Below are 17,464 nucleotides of genomic sequence, written 5' to 3' on the forward strand. Positions count from 1 at the left end.
CCTGTCATAAACAAAAGGCTCACTCCACCCACTTACCCCCTAAAAGCAAAAAAACTAGAACAAAGAAACAAGAGGTAATAGGAGGAAGAAAGACAGTAGTGTACCCTGATCTTTCTGTCTCTCGTGCTTTACTTTTTCATTTTGTTGACATTTTGCTTTACTTGGTGTGATGTTGTTATGATTTACTGTTTAGGGGATGAGTTTTTGTTTGTTTGTTTTAAAACTGGTAGTAAATTGCTTAAAAAGTTGATATTAGCAGTTAAGAGCACTGGCTGCTCTTTCAGAGGATCAAGTTTAATTTCAACACCCACATGGTAGCTCATAACCATCTGTAACTCCAATCCCAGAGATGATCTAATGCCCTCTTTTTGCCTCTGTGGGCACCAGGCACACATGTAGTACATAGACACACATGTAGGCAAAACATCCATACACATTAAGAAAGAAAATAAATTTGATTGCATGTGCCCCTCAACACATAGTTATTTAAAGATGTTTAAAGTCACAGAGCTTGACAGAAGTGAATGTGATTGTCAAGGATCATACCATCTAAATAGTTAGGAAAAAATACCCAGTAATTATCTTGTAACTGTAGTCAGAAGTAGGGGATAGAAATTAAGTATTGGTATTAAATTTTTTAAAAAAAATCAGACCTGTTACACAGAGAAACCCTGTTTCAAAAAAAAATTATTCTGATATATAGCCAGGATGAATCATTAATCAAGAGAGGATTGTTAAGGGGCTGGAGGGATGGCTCAGCAGTTAAGGGCACTGGCTGCTCTTATAGAGGACCCAGGTTTGATTCCCCAAACCATTTTGCAACTCACAACTGTTTGTAACTCCAGTTCCAGGGGGTCCAGCAGTTTTTTTCTGGCCTCCAAGGGTCACGCTGCATGCATGTGGTGCACAAACATATATGCAGGCAAGACACGTAAAATAAAAAATAAGTCTTTAAAGGAGCATACTTCACTTGCATAGGACCTGGGTCCAGTTCCCAGGACTCACCTCAGGTGCTTCATAATCACCTGTAACTCCAGCTCCAGAAGGGCTGTGTGAGGGCTACACTCACACGTATACACACACAGTTAAAAATAAAGGGATGAGCCAGGCGGTGGTGGTGCACGCCTTTAATCCCAGCACTTGGGAGGCAGAGGCAGGCGGATCTCTGTGAGTTCGAGATCAGCCTGGTCTACAAGAGCTAGTTCCAGGACAGGCTCCAAAACCACAGAGAAACCCTGTCTCGAAAAACCAAAAAATAAATAAATAAATAGATAAATAGATAAATAAATAATGAAATAAAGGGATGAGAATATGGTTATGGTAAAATCTTTTCTTTGGTGCTAGCATATTGCACAGAATAAAGCTAGTTAAGGAATGGGATTTAAGTGAAGCCTAGCTATTAGTTGATACATCCTTTTTTAGTTTTACTAGACACTTGGAAAGTTTCTCAAATCAGCCTTTGTGATGTGCTTTATTGAAATAAAGGGCTTGACTTGAATGTCAGTTATTATTTTACTTGAAGGCAGTTTTTTTCAAAGCTTAAGCAATTACCTTTTTACCAGATCTAATCAAATGCATGTACACATGCACACACCTCACTTCCCTTTACTCATGCTGCTTTTGAAATTAAAAGTGAAATTGATCATTTTAAGTTACTTACCATCTTTGCAGTCTAAATATTAACCAACTTTAAGGCATTTGTTATGTTTTGTTGTTGTTAATGCTTGAGATGGCCTCACTATGCATGCCAGTCTAGCCTCAAATTCAGAATTCCCTTAATTGACCTTCCCAAATGTTGGGATTACAGGTGCATGCTACTACACCTGGCCAGTGCTTGTTGTTAATCTTCTAATAAATAGTATGTATGCAAAAGATAAATGTTATGATTTTTTAAAATTATTTTATGTATATTGGTTTTTTATGTATATGCATTTATATCTGTGTACAGTATATACGCCTGTTGTCTAAGGAAGCCAGGATCCCCTGGAACTGGAGTTACAGCCATCTGTGAGCCTTGTGTGAGTCCTGGGAATAGAACCTGGGTCCTTTGGAAAACCAGCCAGTGCTCTCACTTTTGAACCATCTCTTCAAGCCTCTTCAAATATTACTCTTTTTTTTTTCAAAGAATGTATTTCATTTTTACTTATGTGTATTTGCGTGTATAAGAAATATTTTCTTTTTTCTTTAAGATTTATTTTTACGTGTATTGGTATTTTGCCTGCATATATATCTATGTGAAGGCACCATATCCCCTGGAACTGGAGTTACAGACAGTTGTAAGCTGCCATGTGGGTGCTGGGAATTGAACCCAGGTCCTCAAGAAAAACAGCCAATGCTCTTAATCACTGAGCCGTGCTCCCAGCCCTCAAATATTACTCTTAAACACTAAAACATTTTTATGTTTAGCCTTCGGTTGTAAGTGTGAATCTCATCTGTTTTAGTTGTGTTGTTGTTTTCTTTTTTTTTTTTAAGATTTATTTATTATGTATACAACATTCTGCCTCCATGTATGCCCGCACGCCAGAAGAGAGCAACAGATCTCATTACAGATGGTTGTGAGCCACCATGTGGTTGCTGGGAATTGAATTCAGGACCTCTCGAAGAGCAGCCAGTGCTCTTAACCACTGAGCCATCTCTCCAGCCCTGTTTTCTTTCTTTCTTTTTTTTTTTTTTTTTAAAGATTTATTTATTTCTTATGTATACAACATTCTGCCTCCATGTATGCCCGCACGCCAGAAGAGGGCGCCAGATCTCATTACAGATGGTTGTGAGCCACCATGTGGTTGCTGGGAATTGAACTCAGATCCTCTGGAAGAGCAGCCAGTGCTCTTAACCACTGAGCCATCTCTCCAGCCCTCCTGTTTTCTTTTTTATAATGTATTCTAGGATGGTATAAATGCAAGATACATGGCCAACTTTGTTCTAATTTTTTTTCATTTATTGGACAAAATGAAGTTTTAGTTTATTGTGTATAGTAGAAAAGCACTTTGGTATTCTGCCATATGTAAAGGTAAAGAGAAGTAACCTAATGTTAGCTGTGCTACGATACAAACTGGTATGGGTTCTACCTCATCTACTGAGAATGTACCATTGCATTACACAGTTGAATTCTACATTGCCCGCCAAATGGTAACCCCCTCTCCAGAGAAGGTCAAGACCACTCCCACAGGCTATTAAAATTGCCACCTAGAGAATGGAGACACATGGTCTCCAGGTTTCACATGGTCTCCCTTCTCTCTCTTCCCCTCTCCATGTTTTCCCAGGGCTACCTGAGAGCACTCCATGAAACATGGGCGTCTTTTAATTCGGTCTGATTGGAATTATTTGCGTCAGCGGAGAGGTTTGGCGTTTTAAGAAAATACTTAGCAATTAGGAATTTGACTTCTAGGGATTATGGCATCTGCTTGGCTCTAAGGACTTAATAGACCCCTTCCAAGTTCAAGTACATTCAGACAAAGGTCACCTGTTGCTGAACAGGAGTATTTAGTTACCTCTTGTTATTTCTATTAGTTTCTTCTGCTGCTGTTGTTTTATTTACTTTTTTAAAAAATATTCATTGTGGAACAGAAATGAAGTTTTAGGTAACTTCAGCAGACATATATTTTCCTTTCTGGTTTCTTTGATGCTAAACTACACGTCAAATTTTTTCATCAGACATCTGAACAAACAATTGGTGTGAAATACCACCACCAGCCAGCTTTCTTTTCAACCCAGCCTTCCTCATTGCTGCTTTGCATTTCCCTTTCCTAATGCGTGGTCTAGTTGAGTTTTTCAGTTCCTTCTTCATGCTTCCTTTCCCTGGTAGCTGGGAGTACACCAGTAGATTGCATCAGGAGCTTGGAGCCTGTGAGCTCTTTTGCTCTTTTCCAAGTGTCCGATTCAGCAGCCCAGAGCCCACTGCTTGTCAAAAAGTCACCATTGCTCCGAGGCTGGCGCTTGCCTACTTGTTTTGACCTTCTGAGAGATGATACTTTGTTTGCCAGAACAACAGTCGATAGAAATAGAAGAGTACAGATAAGGAAAAGCACAGCAATTACAATTAAGCAAATTAGCATGGCCATGTTGCTGTTGTTTTTCTCACAGACTTCCTTTTTAAAAGTTTCCCCATGACTTTTGCTTGTGCTTTCAATGATCTCTGCTGCTGGAGAACTGTTTCTGAAGACGTGGGACCCGGAGGACTTCGATGTAGATGTCTGGGCTAAAGACACAGTGGGAGATGATGCAAGTATGCCCGTCGAGCTCACTCTGTGATCCACTGTAGGGCTTACAGGGTCTGTGCTCCTCTCACCTTGATGTCTGTTCGTGCTGTTTTCATTACCAGAGCCCCAAGCAGTGACATTGTCAGCCAACAGATGTGTATAGTTTGCTTTTGTTCCTGGAGGCAAGGTACACACTGTTGTCATCAGGAAAAGGAGATGCAGGTACTGTCCTGTATGCTCCATGCCCACAGGTATACTGGTATCTGTTAAGACAGCAATATCAATCAGTAGTTTGTGGAAGAATAGCACAAAGTAATTTTAGTTATGGGACTGCATTTGAGACAGCGCAAGGAAATTAGAAATCCATGCCTACCATTTGCTATTGGACCCTTCCCAACTGAAGTTTTTTTTATTTTTAACTGAATTTCTATCCCTGTTCTTAGATTATATATAAACATTTTAATTTTGTTATACATTTTGATGCTGTAATTTAGGATTTACAAATATCTCTTAGCCATTTTTAACTGTGTATCTTTAGCTTTACATATCTTCCTATTAAGGACGCGTCATAGACCTCAGCTTGGAGTGAGCTGCTTCTGCTTCTGTGCTTGTGATTCCTCATTTAAGGCTCTTTTTTACTGAAGCATCCACCCTTTGAGTTGCACGTCCTCATCTTGATGTGAAGGAGAACTTAGCCTTGAAAGTTTTGTTTCAAGTATAAAAAGAAATTACAAGTGACTTTTTTGTGGGAGAGGAGGGTGGATATTTGGTAGAGATTGAAAGCAAGATTGTACATCAAGCAGGAATTTAAAGTGTTGGTTGGTCTTTCCAGTTGTGACATTAAAACAGCCCTAGAATCTAGTCCTGGCTTTTGTGACTGCAGCTTTGTGTGCTTATTCCACCTCTGTTGCCTTAGTTGACAGTGACTTTCCGAATAGCTGAGGCAGGATTGTTCTCTCAATCTAGAAATCAGGAAGAACAAAACATTTTTTTTCAGGCTGGGCGGTGGTGGCACACACCTTTAATCCCAGCACTTGGGAGGCAGAGACAGGCAGATCTCTGTGAGTTCGAGGCCAGCCTGGTCTACAAGAGCTAGTGCCAGGACAGGCTCCAAAACCACAGTGAAAAACCAAAAAAAAAGAAAAAAAGAAAAAAGGTTTCTTCTGTACTTAAAAGTTCTACAAATGACAGCCACCTTTGTTGTCATTTTAGAGCCTGTCCTGGAACTAGCTCTTGTAGACCAGGTTGGTCTCGAACTCACAGAGATCCGCCTGTCTCTGCATCCCAAGTGCTGGGATTAAAGGCGTGCGCCACCACCGCCCGGCTGTTGTCATTTTATAACTTGCATTCTTCCCCCACCTCATTTTAACACAAATCTACAAAAAAAATTATAAAGAAAAATTTTTAAAAATTGGTTATCAGACTTTTGGGTTCTTAGAACACAGTGGCTGTGGCTGTAAGCAGCTCTTAACATTAGAAGGCTGAGATTCAACAGTGAAAATGCATCCGTGTAGTAGTTCATGTCCAGCACTCACCTCAACCCTCCACCCCCAAAAAATTGAAATTTAGTTTTGGACTCAGGTTTCTAGAAACCAGTACATAAAAAGACAGAGTCTGTTCTTAGTTCCCGTTATTGGCCTTCTGCTTAGAGATCTTGCTAGGGCTGTCATTGTCTGCCTTAGGTAGAGCTAACCTAGCAAGAGACATTTAGCACCTTTAGTGAACTGAATTGTTTTTCTGCTTTAAGAGATTAGCCTGCCTCTGTCTCCTGGGTCCTTAGATCACATGTGCATGTGTGACCAGGCCTGAAGGCATTCGTGTGTGCATGTGTGACCAGGTTCGGCTGAGGTGCTTCCTGTGCTATGAGAGTTCTCCAGAGCAACTCTTGAGATAGTATTTTATTCAGAGCATAAATGAGGAGACTTAGAGCAAACACTAGACTGTTCTAAGAATGAATGGGTTGTCTTGTTAAGGACCCTGTGTGTTTTATAGATGTTGTTTTCAAAGTGGAATATATGAAGGAGTCTTCTTTTCAGGTCTAGGGTAGGGTGTGAGATTCTGTCTCTAAACCACTCCAAGTGGCACTCTGGCAGTTATACTGGAGCAGGGTGGTTTTCTATGGGACACTATATGCCACTAGACAATATCTGAATGCTAGTGAACAGAAATTGAGACTAACAGGTGTGTTAAATTGCACAGACAATAATAACATATTGTAAATGATGCTAACTGTAAACTACGAGTGGAGAGGGAGAAAAAACAAAACCAGCAAAATTTTTACCTAATGTTCTGGGATCCAGATCATTGTCAGGATTATGACTATTGATAGACACTTCAAGATACAGTGCTCTGACTTGTGTAATAGTATTCAGCTTCAGTCTTCAAGTTGAATGATAGGATTCTCTTGATACTTTATGAGTTGTTCACAAAAAGAAGCACTTTTAATTGGGTTATGAAGAAATCCCATCATTTTCTACCAGAGTAGATTCATGTATTCAATGTTAAAATGACTTACAGTATGTTATTCAAATCACATTAGTTCATTCACAGTGCAGTATACATCACTGTATCTACATGCTAGCAGTGTACCACGGGACACATAATAGGCCTGCTGTTGATTGTCTTCAGCCAGATGTGCTGCCATGCCCCAGTAAACAAGCTGCTGACAAAATGAGACTTTCTCTTATGCTCACAAATGCCTGAGAACTGAGGACTATTCCTACACCTGTTTTATGCCCTAGAGCCCAGGTTGGGTTAGCAAGGTTTTGGCTTTCTGGTTATGTTTTTTGTCTCATCATTTTTTAGTCACATTTATAATGCTTAAGCTCTAGTAATGAGAAATATATTTCCCTAATTAAAAGACAAATGAAACTTTTCAACTCATTTGAGTCCATACTCAGGTCCTTCCTCATTCTGGTTTAAAACTTCACATTAATAATTATAAATTCTCCTAGCTCTAATTGCTTATGCTATTTACATAATTTTCCATAATAGGATAGAAAAACAACAATTCTGCTTTGTTAGATCTATGCATCTTAAAAAAAAACACTTCCTCAACGCTAATCTGAACAGAGTTATGAGTGAAAAGGAATGAGAAAAGCCACGTGTATGACCTACCTTACAAATGCTCTGCCACACTCTTTATTTAATCAACCACTTCTTTTCTTCTTTTCTTACTTAAAGTAGAACAGTTTGAAGACTACAAAACTGAAATCTGCAGTTTTTTTAAGAGGATGTGTACAGCAAGTTTTCCACTTTTCAAACCAAACCACAGATGACACATTTCCTTTCCGCTGCGACTCAAACACATGTCACGTGGAAGGCAGAAGCTCCAACTGCTCTAGCTGGCTCTGGGGTGACAAGAAGCTTTGTAGAGCAAATCTCCACCCCCAGAATGGGGGGGGGGGCTTTCCACTTTGTTTCTTTTGACCTCCTTTGGCTGATTGCTTTTGCCTGCTATTTGCTTTTGAAATTAGTATTATTCAGTGGAAATTATGTGAAGACATCAAGGCATTGAAATCATTTTTAGACTTTTATTTTGTACCACAGACAGATTTTAAAACGTAAGTGTGGAGTCCTTGTAGGTATTTGTCAGATAGGAGAACCAGTCACACACATAACTGACATTTCAAACTGGAAACTGCAACAGTGATTTGAACTCGAGGATGCTTGCAGGGTGTGGTATGTGCACGGGTCCTGGCATCACCTTCGATTAGAAATGTCTAGAATAGATTTACACTGTCTTCTGTGGTAACAACTCTGTGGCTCTGTAGATGTTAGCAGAGACCTGGATTATACCAGATCCTCTCTATTCATATCACACTTTGGATCCTTTCATAGTCTTGGATTTACTTCTAATTTTACTTCCACCATAGTGATGTACCTAGACTACTAAACATCTGTACTAGCCCTAGGTATTTCATGTATCTTGGATAGAACTCTATAATCATATCCCTCTTTTTTTAATGAGCACCACACTAATGAACTGAGCTAATTGTCCACATCCTCATTTTTTAAAAAACAAACAAAAAACTTTGAATTTACATAATTTAAAATTTTAATTATATTTATGAATGTTGCTGGGGACTGATCTCAGTATCTTTTGCCTGCCAGACAGGCATTTTTTTAAAAATATTTATTTATTTATTATGTATACAATATTCTGTCTGTGTGTATGTCTGCAGGCCAGAAGAGGGCACCAGACCTCATTCCAGATGGTTGTGAGCCACCGTGTGGTTGCAGGGAATTGAACTCAGGAACTTTGTAAGAGCAGGCAATGCTCTTAGCCACTGAGCCATCTCTCCAGCCCCCAGACAGACATTTATAGCAAAGTTCTATCCCTAACCCTCTTTGTTTATTTTACATTTTTTATTTATTGTTACTATGTATATATGTACTTGACATTGAGTCTGGACAGGGGAGAGACTGCATGTGTGTGCTATGGCATGACTGTGGAGATCAGGGGACAAGTACATGGAATCACCTCCCTCCTTCTACCTTTATTTGGTTCTGAGGTCACCAGGTTTGCATGGTAAGCATCTTTACCTACTGGGCCAGCCCTCTGACCTCCTCTCCTTTTTATTTTGAGTTAGAGTTTCATTAAGTTGCCTGTAGCACGACTATTGAAAACCAAGAGTCAGATATAGGGGTTAAAGCTGAAGATCAGAGAAGCAGAGCAGTCAGCTACTAGAGAGACCTTTACGTCTACCACTGCTCAGACAAATCTGAAGGGGCGATCCTCAGACTGCCTAGACTGCACTGTGTCTCCACCAAACCTCAGACTCCACACTCTAGTTAGTTCCTGTCTCTTCCCCTTTATAGTCCTCTTTCTGCCCAGCCATATCACTCCTGTCTCTACCACTCCCTGGCCTCTAGTGGCTTAGCTTTGCATTCTGATCCTCAGGCAAGCTTTATTTATTAAAATAATTATCACTACAGTTGCCCGTGATGACTTTGAAGATTTTTTGTTGGTTTGTTTTCTGAAACAGGTTCTCATGTAATCATGAGAGCTGGTCTAGAGTTCACTATGTAGCTGAGGATGTCCTTGCCTTTATGATCATCCTCCCTTCCTCCCAATATGCTAGGGTTGCAGGCTTGTAGCATACATGCAAATGCCAACGATTGAACCCAAGCCTTCATATATTCACTAGGCAAGTACTCTACCAACTGAGCAAAACCCCAGCCTCCTTGTTTCTTACTAAAAGTTGAAAAAGTTGCCCATAAGTGATTCCACAGTACTTATGTAAGATGGGAAAGTTGTTTGAAACAACAAAATGCCACGCTCCCTATGTATATTCATGTTTAGTAGGCCTATGCTGGGATCAGCCATTTTATTTTTATTTAGCAAGCTGGACAGCTGGCTCTGACACTGAACATCCACAAAACATAACTTGAGAAATGCACAATGCCCAGAGAAAGACTGAGCCTTTGATGGCCTTCATAGTTTTAGCATCACTTATTACCCACCTGCATCTCTCAGAACTTAGCTGTGTAGACCTAATGCTGTAGTACAACGTAGCTACCTCTCATCAATCCCTGGCTTTTCTTGTTGAATTCAGACTTCCTTCTCCCAGATTCCACCACTGAATCTTCAGTGTGTCTACATAGCTTTCACTCAGCTCGCCAATTCATGTTGGTCTCTCCTCCTTTTAAACTTCTTGCTTTCTTTCCTCTCTGTTGTCCCTCTAGTGAGTAATGTAGGACATACATGCAGGCTGAACACCCCTTGTCCAAACTGCTTATGTCCAGACAGGTGTGCAGTTTTAGTTTTCCTTTGCATTTTGCAACATTTATGTTTACATATACATACAATGAAATTTTGAATGGATGGTGGTGAATACAAAACACAGAACTCATTTGTTTCCTAGATACCTCCTGCATATGTAACTGAAGCAGACTTACACTGTTATTGTATCTAAGAGTATCAGGTTTGCGTTTCCTATCCTGGCAGCCTGAGCCACTCAAAGTTTTTTTCAGAGTAGGAATGCCCAACCTGTGTATTTTCTTTTTCTTTTATTATCGTAAAATATTCCTTTCATCTTAAAAATATTTCAACTTGTCATTTTATTCTTTCACAACAATATTAAAATTTCTTACACGAAGATATGTCTCAGAGAAAATCAAGAGATGAGAACAATGGCCCTGAGTTAATACAGGTGTTTGGATCAGAGTCAAGCACCACATTCTTCGGAGCTTCCTTTCTGTGCCTACTTGTGTCGATTAATGTTCTTTCAGTCCTAAGCAGTGTATGACTGTGGGACGCCAAGGAAGCCCTGAGTGAATATGTAATGACCAAATGAAGTCCTAAGTGATATGAGTAATGTTGTTTGAATCCATGGGAATGGCAAAGCCTCTCTTCTCCCCCGCTCCCCTCCCTACACACATAGAGCCGTGTTGAAGCTCAGAAGGATGTAAAGCCTTCCTCTGGTCCCTGAGGATGTTGGCAATGTATGCAGAAATGAGTATTTACCAATAATTGGCCAATGTGTGCCAAAACTAGCAACTGCCTCTCCCTTCTGCCTGATCTGTAAAGCCCAAGACTGCTCACCTACAGAGGCCTCCTACCAAGACTGGTTAACCTAGGCTGTACCTGATAAACTTCCTGAGAGTTCTGGGTTGTTTCTGTCGTTGTAACTCCATCAGAGCATGCACAGCCCACCTGATCCCAGCTTTTCTGTATGTGCATTTGTGTCCGTCCTTTATTCATTCCCTCGCTGCACCAGCCAGTTTTTCATAACCCAAGCCAAGTGGACGTGGTATGTGACCTAATGTGGTTTAATCAAACCATGGAACTTACTAGCTTACACAGTCTGAGGGAAAACCTAACCATAGGAGAGATTTTTATCTATGACTCAGATTATGGCCAAGACCCCAGACCGTCTTTTCATTTCTCAACTCCTCTCAGGTTTTGAGGCATGCTTTTCCATCATATCCTAAGATAAGTTAACAATTCCCAGGACTATATATTTTCTTAATTACAAACATGGGGAGAAGGCTTTCCAACCCCGACAATCTAAACTAACCTGTGAAGCCCGGCGGTGGTGGCGCACACCTTTAATCCCAGCACTCAGGAGGCAGAGGCAGGCGGATCTCTGGGAGTTCGAGGCCAGCCTGGTTTACAAGAGCTAGTTCCGGGACAGGCACCAAAGCTACAGAGAAACCCTGTCTCGAAAAACCAAAAAAAAAAAAAAATAATAATAATAATAAACTAACCTGTGAATTGGGCCTCTTGACTTTACTGTCCTGACTTGAGTCTTGGTGTTCAAGGTCAGATAAATGGGCTGACTAAAACTTCTGAGCACCTTTTTCAGCCTGCGGCTTCTCTGAGAAATACGATGCACCCAGGTGCCTTCTCCCTATCCGCTGTCTTATTTCTTGGTGGGCAAATTTGTTGTTATTTTCAAAATTCTTAAGGCAGTTTGTTACTTCTCTCTTTAGCCTTATTGACCACACTATCTAAGAAATATAAGCATAAATCTACACTTCGAATAATTGTTTTATATCATTGTCCTCTTTAAAAAATTAATCAGGGGCTGGAGAGATGGCTCAGTGGTTAAGAGCATTGCCTGCTCTTCCAAAGGTCATGAGTTCAATTCCCAGCAACCACATGGTGGCTCACAACCATCTGTAATGAGGTTTGGTGCCCTCTTCTGGTCTGCAGACACACACACAGACAGAATATTGTATACATAATAAATAAATATTTTTAAAAAACTAGTCTGGCTAAGGGTTTGTCAATCATACTTTAAAAAAAAATTAATCAGGCCAGAGAGATGGCTCAGCTGTGAAAGGCTAGCCTCACAACCAAAAATACAAGAAAATTAATCATAAAATTTTTAAAAGGGGCCTGCGAGATGGCTCAGCAGGTAAAGATGTTTTCATTGCAAGCCTGACAACCAGAGTGCAATTTCCAGAACATACATGGTAGAGAGAGGGGAACCGACTCTGACCTCCACAGGTGTCTGATTGTTCTTAAGAATAAAAACTCGGAGTCAGCTATCAGGAGTGAAAACTGAAGGATCAGAGAAGCAAAGCAACCAGCTAGCCACTAGAGAGTTCTTACCTTTACCAATGCTCAGACCAAAGGGATTATCCTGTCTCTACAAAACCTCAGACTGCATCTGCCTCCACAAATCCTCAGACTGCATCAGACTGCATCTCAAACTGAATCTCAGACTGCATCTGAGCTCCTGTTTCCTCCCATTTTGTATTCCTATTTCTGCCAACCCATATCCCTTCTATCTCCACATCCCTAGTGCTGGGATTAAAGGCCTATGATCCCAGGTGCTGGGATCACCTTTGAGCTCTGTTTCTCTTTTAGACACATTCAATCTCACATAGCCCCGAGTGGCCTTCAACTCACAGAAATCCGTCTATCTCTGTCTATTGAGAACTAGGATTAAAGGTGTGTGCCACAACTGCCTAGCTTCTCTGGCTAACTCTTAGCTCTGCACTCTGATCTTCAGGCAAGCTTTACTTGTTAGATTACAAATAAAATATCACTACAGTCTTCTGGCCTTCACATGCATGCATGTTCTCATACATGCATGCATGCATAATTAATAAAAGTGAAACAAAAGAAAAGAGATTTATATTCCATATATTCAGAAATCTTAACAATGTTTATCCTTTTTGTTGCCTTCCTTAGGTTCAAAACTGGCCAAATCAATGGTGATTTGCTGATATACCATGTCTTGCTGACTTTAAAGCCATATTATGCAAAGCCATATGAAATTGTAGTGGACCTTACCCACACTGGACCTAGCAATCGCTTTAAAACAGACTTCCTCTCTAAGTGGTTTGTTGTTTTTCCTGGCTTCGCTTACGACAATGTGTCTGCAGTCTATATCTATAACTGTAACTCCTGGGTCAGGGAGTACACCAAGTACCACGAGCGGCTGCTGACTGGCCTGAAGGGCAGCAAACGGCTTATATTTATAGACTGCCCCGGGAAGCTGGCTGAGCACATAGAGCATGAGCAACAGAAACTCCCTGCTGCCACCTTGGCTCTGGAAGAGGACCTAAAGGTGTTCCACAATGCTCTCAAGCTAGCTCACAAAGACACCAAAGTCTCTATTAAGGTAACTTCCCATCTGTTTTTGAATGATTTGGTGCCTTTCTTGACCAACCAATTTATAGTCTGACTTCTACAAGTATTACTGTAGTTGCATATCCAATATCAGTTATATCCAGATGTGGAAAGACCAAGATTTCTGTCTTTCTTGTGGTCCTGCAAAAGGTGTGAAAAGTATGCACTTAAAAGACACTCATGGGGGCTGGTTCCAGAGGTCTAGGGTTCAATTCCCAGCACCCACATAGTGGCTCATAACCGTCTGTAGCTTCAGTTCCTGAGGGCGCCAGACACACGTGATGCACAGATACGTATGCAGTTAAACACTCATACAAATAAAATAGATTAACTTTTAAGGCACTGAAGGTCAGGCTAGGAGCAGAAGAATGCTGTAGTTCCTCACTGTGACTCTGCCTAGCAGTCGAGTGTGCAAAGTAGAAAGGACCTACATGGTTCTCTTAATCAGTTCATGATTTTTCAGAGTAGTGAGTTTGACCCATTCTATCACCTGTTTATGAAATTCATGGCCTTTTTTTTTTTTTTTTTTTTTTTTTTTTGGTTTTTCGAGACAGGGTTTCTCTGTGGTTTTGGAGCCTGTCCTGGAACTAGCTCTTGTAGACCAGGGTGGTCTCGAACTCACAGAGATCCGCCTGCCTCTGCCTCCCAAGTGCTGGGATTAAAGGCGTGCACCACCACCACTCGGCTTTCATGGCCTTTTTTATAGAATAATTTTTTTGTGATGGTGTCAGTTTCTTTTGAGTATGTTTATAAGTAATTGTTAAGTAATTTAAATATCTAATGGTACTATCTTGAATATATAATAGTAACATTTAAATGGCAAACATCATGTGGGGGTGCTTGGGTGAGTTGGTTTTGAGCCTTCTGAGAATTTTATATAATGGAATTTAATTCTCCTCTTCCTCACCACCATTTTTCAGGTTGGTTCTACTGCTGTTCAAGTAACCTCAGCAGAGAGAACAAAAGTATTGGGGCAATCCGTCTTTTTAAATGACATCTACTATGCTTCTGAAATCGAAGAGATCTGCCTAGTGGATGAGAACCAGTTCACCTTAACCATTGCAAACCAAGGCACACCACTTACCTTCATGCATCAGGAGTGTGAAGCCATTGTCCAGTCTATCATTCATATCAGGACCCGCTGGGAGCTGTCACAGCCTGACTCCATCCCCCAGCATACCAAGATTCGACCAAAAGATGTTCCTGGGACACTGCTTAATATTGCATTACTTAATTTAGGCAGTTCAGACCCTAGTCTACGGTAGGTATTTCTCTCCCGCACTTCCCCCCTTTTCTTTTTTAATTGTCTTTTAAGTTCACTTCAGGTTAAATAGTGTATCACTATTCACTGAGAGTATCATTGTTTAGAGGAGGAAGGCCTAAAGTTCAGTAACCCAAATGCATTACTACTGTCTACCTATTTCACTTTAGTAAGATTCTCTAAAGAAATCGTATGTTGGTCTCCTTGCCTCAGTGGCAGAAGCAACATGACAAAAAGGATGTCATCCACTGGAAAGCATCCCAGTAAAATACACACACACAGTATGTCACTGCTGTGGCCCTAAATTGTCCTCCAGATGACCTGTGGCCAAGTAGAAGACAATGTATAACTGAGGGGCTGAAGCAAACACTGCTGGGACTTGGTGAATGAGGCACCTAAACATTGTCTTAGAGATTCAGATGTAGATCCCATGAAGGAACAACAACTGAACCCAGGAGAGCAGCTGTGGTAGAACCCGGTGCAGCTCAAGGTTTCAACCATCAGCCCTAAGATAACAGTTTCAGAACTGTTTTTAAAAAGATTCTTCCTTCCCTCCCCATCTTCCCCTTCCTCCCTCATTTCCCTTCCTCTGAGCACAGTCTAATTGGCTCTGTTTGGGCATTGTGACAGTCTGCTGTGTCGGCCTGTGGAGCCAGCAGATTTGGCTTTGGTGTGGGGCTTCTATTTTCACTTCTTAGGCCTGAGCTCTCCTTTTTGGTAACAGTAACGTGCCTTCCGACTGCACCTCTAAAGATGTGATATATAGCGTTTGTGGTCGGATAGTACAACACTAATGAGCAGTTTGTGTTTAGAGAATAGTATTTTTCCCCATCCCTTCTTGTCTCTCCTTGGTTCCCCATTTCCTTTTTCTTCCATCTCCTTTTCTTGTTTAGCTGGTTCTTTATCTTAGATATCTTGGGAATGTCAAGATTTTTACTAATGGAGATGGAACATTCCTAATCTAAAATCCAAAATCTGAAGCGTCTTGTGTATTTTGTCCAGATTTATAACATGACATTTTTTATTAAGATGGGCTCTCATTGTATAACTCTGGCTGGTCTAGAATATGCTGGGATTAAAGTTACTTGCTACCACACCCAGCCTATTTCAGAGTTTTTAATTATAGGTGTTCATTTTGCAAAATCTATGTAAATATTTCAAACCCAGAAAACACATCTGATCATGATCATTTGAGGTAAGAGATACTAGACTTAGGAACTCTTTCTTAGGAGATATAGATATAGATATATAGATAGATAGATATAGATAGATAGATAGATATAGATAGATAGATATAGATAGATATATGTCATAGCTTAGGTTTCATAATGGGCCTTTTAGGCTTTCAATTTTTTGTTTATTTAAAAGAAAAGATATATGTCCAGCATGATGACTCCATGGTAAAGAAGTGTTTGACTAACATTGTGGAAGACTGACTTTTGACATTCTTGTATGTGTTTTGGCTTGTTTCTGTCTGCATATATGCAGACACACACAAATAAATAAGTGTAATTAAAAACTTTAAGTCAGATGTATAGCATATACTTTTCACACTTGCATGCAGGAAGCACACACAGATACATCTCTGTGAGTTCTAGGCCAGACTAGTCTACATAGCAAACTCTGGTTCAGCCAGGACTACATTGTGAGACCCTGTCTTGGGGTAGGGGAGACATCTCAAGATCAATAATCAACAGAATTTTTTTTTAAATATTTATTTATTTATTTATTATGTATACAATATTCTGTCTGTGTGTATGTCTGCAGGCCAGAAGAGGGCACCAGATCTCATTACAGATGGTTGTGAGCCACCATGTGGTTGCTGGGAATTGAACTCAGGACCTTTGGAAGAGCAGGCAATGCTCTTAACCGCTGAGCCATCTCTCCAGCCCCTCAACAGAATTTTTTTATATAGGCTTCATGGAATCCCAAAAAAGGCTCACTAAATTTTATGTGTGCTTGACTTCCCTTTTCCCGGAAGGCTCTCTGACACATAGTCCAAGTTACAGGAGCCCACATGTTTTTTTGTTTTTTGTTTTTTTTGGTTTTTTTTAATGATTGATTTTATTTTTATATGCATTGATGTTTTGCCTGCATGTGTGTCTGTATGAGGGTGTCAGATCCCCTGGAACTGGAGTTACAGAAAGTTGTGAGCTGCCGTGTAGGTGCTGGGAATTGATCCTAGGTCCTCTGGAAGAACAGCTGACCCATATCTCCAGCCCCAGGAGCCACTTTTTTATAGCTCTTAAATAATGTAAAATAACATTGACATAGTGTGACTTTAAGTTTCTACTAGTTAGTGGAAGATAAATTCATGAGTATTGACATTAGTGTTCTCATTTTAGGAAAATTGAGCTATGAAACTGTCTTTGTTCTTAATTCCAAGGAGGTTTTTTATTATTATTATTATTATTATTATTTATAGATCAGGTTTTCTGGTTTTAGGGACAGAGTCTTTCTAGCCTGGAATTTACAGTCCTCCCACCTTGGACTGCTAAATTCTAGGATTACAGACCTGTGCCGTATGCCTTGCCCTATGACACCTTTGTTAAATAATGCTAATGGCTATCTCACTATTATTAGTTTGAGTGAAATTGTGCCATTTTCTAGTGACAAAGCAAGCAGACAGCTTTCAGTTGTTGGTAAAGCATATCATACCAGAAGAAAAAACACTTAGACAAACAAATTTCCATGGCTTTTTCCTCTGTTTCAACATGGCAAAAATTCAGAGGTAATGAAAACCTGAAATTTACTGAATAACCCAACAGGTTTTTGTTTTGTTTTGGTGTGTGTGTGTGTTTTAAACTTGAGCTTGTTATTTGATATGGGATAAGGCGGTGTGGGATGGAGTGGAATGGGATGGAATTGGGAGTGGGGGCATTATTTTGGGATGTTAGAGATCAAACCAGGGCCTCC

The 17,464-nt window shown here is 40.3% G+C and overlaps 2 protein-coding genes across 7 annotated transcripts in view; one reads left to right on the top strand and one right to left on the bottom strand.

Annotated features, from left to right (window-relative positions):
* The window catches only part of Nf1 (neurofibromin 1), a 258,116-nt gene that overhangs the window by 186,718 nt on the left and 53,934 nt on the right, over positions 1 to 17,464 (top strand). For all 6 annotated transcript variants that reach the window (XM_057774561.1, XM_057774566.1, XM_057774564.1 and 3 more), the window contains 2 exons: positions 12,847 to 13,279; positions 14,208 to 14,548. In XM_057774561.1, coding sequence (XP_057630544.1) covers positions 12,847 to 13,279; positions 14,208 to 14,548 — 774 coding nt within the window. The remainder of the gene's footprint in view (positions 1 to 12,846; positions 13,280 to 14,207; positions 14,549 to 17,464) is intronic.
* Positions 2,926 to 7,481, bottom strand: Evi2a (ecotropic viral integration site 2A). The gene is made up of 2 exons (XM_057774570.1): positions 7,317 to 7,481; positions 2,926 to 4,462 (listed from the first exon to the last, which is right to left on the bottom strand). The coding sequence occupies exon 2, from the start codon at positions 4,440 to 4,442 to the stop codon at positions 3,759 to 3,761; it is 684 nt and encodes a 227-aa protein (XP_057630553.1). The 5' UTR covers positions 4,443 to 4,462; positions 7,317 to 7,481; the 3' UTR covers positions 2,926 to 3,758.

The sequence above is a fragment of the Chionomys nivalis genome, chromosome 7 (genome assembly GCF_950005125.1).
Source record: "Chionomys nivalis chromosome 7, mChiNiv1.1, whole genome shotgun sequence".
NCBI lineage: Eukaryota > Metazoa > Chordata > Mammalia > Rodentia > Cricetidae > Chionomys > Chionomys nivalis.

Excerpts from the sequence above, each read along its gene's own strand:
- Evi2a (XM_057774570.1), bottom strand. The coding sequence starts at position 4,442 with ATGGAGCATACAGGACAGTACCTGCATCTCCTTTTCCTGATGACAACA.